The sequence below is a fragment of the Pungitius pungitius genome, chromosome 4 (assembly GCF_949316345.1).
Source record: "Pungitius pungitius chromosome 4, fPunPun2.1, whole genome shotgun sequence".
Taxonomy (NCBI): domain Eukaryota; kingdom Metazoa; phylum Chordata; class Actinopteri; order Perciformes; family Gasterosteidae; genus Pungitius; species Pungitius pungitius.
This window is the reverse complement of record NC_084903.1, coordinates 12470254-12473979: the sequence shown is the minus strand read 5'-3', so window position 1 is coordinate 12473979 and position 3726 is coordinate 12470254. Positions and strand designations below refer to the sequence as shown.

Below are 3726 nucleotides of genomic sequence, written 5' to 3'. Positions count from 1 at the left end.
AATGAAAAATTAAATACACTTTAGTACTTCTCAGATTTATTTTCTGATTTTATGTGATTACGAAAGAGGATCTTGTTTAAAATCTGTACTTTGTGTGGATTTTTGGTCATTTTATGTCATTTTGAAAAAAAATAGTCATTTAGAGTAATATTGCAAACTTCAGTCTGCATTTTTGGTGAATTATACCTTTTCTTGTAAAAACGTTTTTACAAATCAGTTCATTTTCAGAAATGAATGAATGAATGATCGTTGTAAATTGTTAATTAAGTTGTTCATACTGTCAGTCAAGTTATGGGCAGGAGCCACATTCCTGTGTTCTAAACCTTATTTGCATGTGGAATCGTGGAATGTTCTGTAGAATAATGGTAGAATTCCATGGAACTCATCTCAGATTCTTTGGTGGAATCCTCGGCGCCTATTAACCAAACGCCCACAAGAATCGATCATTTCAGCTCAGTCAACAGATCACAGCGGCCACATTGACCCGAGCTCCCCGATTTCCAACAATTCTCCTTTCAACACAAAGAAGAAACAAGTGAGTTACCAGCAAAGCTGCAGACTTTAAACCATTCATCTAAACATTTAAAACGCTTGAGGCCTTGATTCGACAAAAATGTCAAAACCTGAATCTAATTTCAGTTTTTATTGTTGTATAGTTTAATAGACCGTCTATGTGTGTATTGGCTCACTGATAAGGAGGACAAATATGCTGTTTATTGTATTTTCTGGCTCTCAGTAATTCCTTCACTTTATTGTTCATGGTGACAATACACAACATCCAAGCAAATTCTTATCAATGCGTGTTGCTGATGATTCGCCCCTTTGTGTTTTACATCTTTTACCAGAAATGGAAATACTAAGAGACGCCGTCCGCAGAAGAACCCTTTGCACCGAGGAGGCACCACAAGCTGCTCCCGGCTTGCTGCAAAGGTACGTTAGTATTGTGTGTTCTCCACCAATGAACGAGTCGTCGCTAACGTCCAGCACATCTTTTAGGATCTTCAGGTATCTCAACCCCTGGGGTCAACCTCCCACTGTGGCCCAGGAACATCTGCAGGAGTCACCACTGCAGGATGACTCAACCCACCCGGACACAAACCCAGAGACCGAGGAGGCACCACAAGCTGCTCCCGGCTTGCTGCAAAGGTACGTTAGTATTGTGTGTTTTCCACCAATGAACGAGTCGTCGCTAACGTCCTGCACATCTTTTATAATCTTCAGGAATCTCAACCCCTGGGGTCAACCTCCCACGGTGACCCAGGAACATCTGCAGGAGTCACCACTGCAGGATGACTCAACCCACCCGGACACAAACCCAGAGACCGAGGAGGCACCACAAGCTGCTCCTGGCTTGCTGCAAAGGTACGTTAGTATTGTGTGTTCTCCACCAATGAACAAGTCGCCGCTAACGTCCTGCACATCTTTTAGGATCTTCAGGTATCTCAACCCCTGGGGTCAACCTCCCACAGTGACCCAGGAACATCTGCAGGAGGCTCCACAAGCTGCTCCCGGCTTGCTGCAAAGGTACGTTAGTATTGTGTGTTCTCCACCAATGAATGAGTCGCCGCTAACGTCCTGCACATCTTTTAGGATCTTCAGGTATCTCAACCCCTGGGGTCAACCTCGCCCGGTGCAGAAAGACTCAATCTTCAGAAGGATCTTCAGGTATCTCAACCCCTGGGGTCAAAAAAACCCAAACCAGGGAGTTAGGGGTGGACAAAACAAGACCAAAAAGATGAAAAAAAGGTTCAAAATCAAACTGATGATTGTGGGACTCAAATACGGCTGGAGAACAAAGATCATGTATTTCCTCCTCCTGTTTCTGTTTGCTGGTGGTGAGTCTTTGCTTCACTTATTGCTCTTACTGGCGTCGCTGTGTCCGTCTCCTTTCTGAATGTCCCTGCTTTGTGTCCCCTCAGGAGTGACACAGCACCTACACCTCAGCAACCAGCTACAAGACGCCCGGCTGCAAATAACCACCCTCACGCAGCTGATGGGCCGATTGAGTCCCGTCGCAGACACAATGGCCAACTTCGCCCAGGAGTCGCTGGGTGAGTCCTCGCCTTTGCCTTCATCATCATCATCAGTGGCATCGTCTCGTCAGGTTTGACGCGTTGTGGTTTGTAACTTTGTATTCGTGTCCCTTACTTGCAGGAGCCAGAGTCCTCCACACCCTGTCCTCAGACACGTTCCGGACCTCGATACAAGACAAAATAATGGACCAGCTGCTCTCCTGGGTCACCACCTCCACCGACCACCAAAGAATCATCCAGGTAGGAAGGTCTTATCATGAACGAACGCGGAGACACCGGTCGTAGCGGATGGCCTGCAAGCCCTGAACCTCGACTCTTTGTCTCTCCTCAGGACCACTCAAGGTCGCACCCCGGAGAGTGCTGGTGCTTCGCGGGGGCCAAGGGACACGCCGTCGTCTCCTTGTCGCATCCCGTCGAGGTCACGCACATCACAATCGGTCACATCACAAAAAGGCAGTCACTCACCGGGGAAATCAACAGTGCGCCGAGGGAGTTCTCCATCTACGTAAGTCAGAAGCTTTCCTGGACGCGTCCCACCTGCTCGGCGCCGTTGTTCCGTCCCTAAAAAAAGTATTTTTTTCCGTCTCCTCCAGGGATTGGTGCACGACAACGACGAAGGCATCCACCTGGGGAGCTTTGCGTACAACAAGAACGGCCTGAGCTCCCAGACCTTTGAGCTGCCTGTGAGTGTGTCAGAGGTCAAGCAGAGCAGCACGCATGACCTCTGCTGCTAGTAGATATGTTCACTATAACAGACTGAGGTGGAGTCGCAACCTGAACCAGGTCTGCATCTCCGCCACGAAGCGCCACGCCCTTCATTCACGTGTGTTTCTCTCTCGTCTCTGACCAGGTCCCAGTCAAAGATGTCTTCAGCCACGTCAAGCTGGAGATAAAGACAAACTGGGGGGATGAAGACCAAACGTGCCTCTACAACTTCAGGGTGCACGGGTATCCGGTGTCTGGTTAGGGTGTAGAAGGTCGACCAACCCTGAACCGTCCAAGAACAAATGAGATGTCATCAAATACATAAATATGTGATCATGGGTATGCATAAATAGATGTATTAGATGACATGTTCACAGATGTGTTCGGGTTGGTTTGCCTTCCCACGTGGGTTTTCTCCGGGTTCTCCGGTTCGCCCCAACACACCAAGCATTGTTTGGTTTACAGTTGGCAGAAGAGGATTAGGTCTTTTGGGTTTTCTCCGGGTTCTCCGGTTCGCCCCAACACACCAAGCATTGTTTGGTTTACAGTTGGCAGAAGAGAATTAGGTCTTTTGGGTTTTCTCCGGGTTCTCCGGTTCGCCCCAACACACCAAGCATTGTTTGGTTTACAGTTGGCAGAAGAGAATTAGGTCTTTTGGGTTTTCTCCGGGTTCTCCGGTTCGCCCCAACACACCAAGCATTGTTTGGTTTACAGTTGGCAGAAGAGAATTAGGTCTTTTGGGTTTTCTCCGGGTTCTCCGGTTCGCCCACATTAATACCCAACATTATTGGGTTCACAAAAAAAATGTTTAGTTTATAATAATAAATATTTGGAAATTTATATTTTGTTTTCTGTGTATTTTATTCACCATTTTATTTTTTCTGATGTTCCATCAAAGGGAAACGGTTGATCTTGTCTCTTGGTCATTCACAAGGACTGAAGTCCTGAACATTGATGGAGCTTTTCATTGTTAGTGGCAGGTCATCGT

The 3726-nt window shown here is 47.1% G+C and overlaps 1 protein-coding gene across 2 annotated transcripts; it reads left to right on the top strand.

The window, feature by feature from the left end:
• Nucleotides 1-284: 284 nt before the first annotated feature.
• On the top strand, nt 285-3498 carry LOC119229982 (uncharacterized). Of its 2 annotated transcripts, XM_037490891.2 has the most exons (11): nt 285-535; nt 846-930; nt 997-1146; nt 1222-1362; nt 1429-1524; nt 1591-1835; nt 1920-2051; nt 2155-2273; nt 2365-2538; nt 2627-2716; nt 2884-3498. In XM_037490891.2, the coding sequence occupies exons 2-11, from the start codon at nt 848-850 to the stop codon at nt 2998-3000; spliced, it is 1347 nt and encodes a 448-aa protein (XP_037346788.2). In that variant the 5' UTR covers nt 285-535; nt 846-847; the 3' UTR covers nt 3001-3498. The 2 variants fall into 2 exon arrangements, with proteins under 2 accessions (XP_037346788.2, XP_062418013.1); XM_062562029.1 differs by lacking the exon at nt 1222-1362.
• Nucleotides 3499-3726: the final 228 nt, after the last annotated feature.

Coding starts and splice junctions, on each gene's coding strand:
- LOC119229982 (XM_037490891.2), top strand. CDS start 848: ATGGAAATACTAAGAGACGCCGTCCGCAGAAGAACCCTTTGCACCGAG. Junction 1,147..1,221: donor GCTCCCGGCTTGCTGCAAAG/GTACGTTAGTAT, acceptor TATAATCTTCAG/GAATCTCAACCCCTGGGGTC. Junction 1,836..1,919: donor CCTGTTTCTGTTTGCTGGTG/GTGAGTCTTTGC, acceptor GTGTCCCCTCAG/GAGTGACACAGCACCTACAC.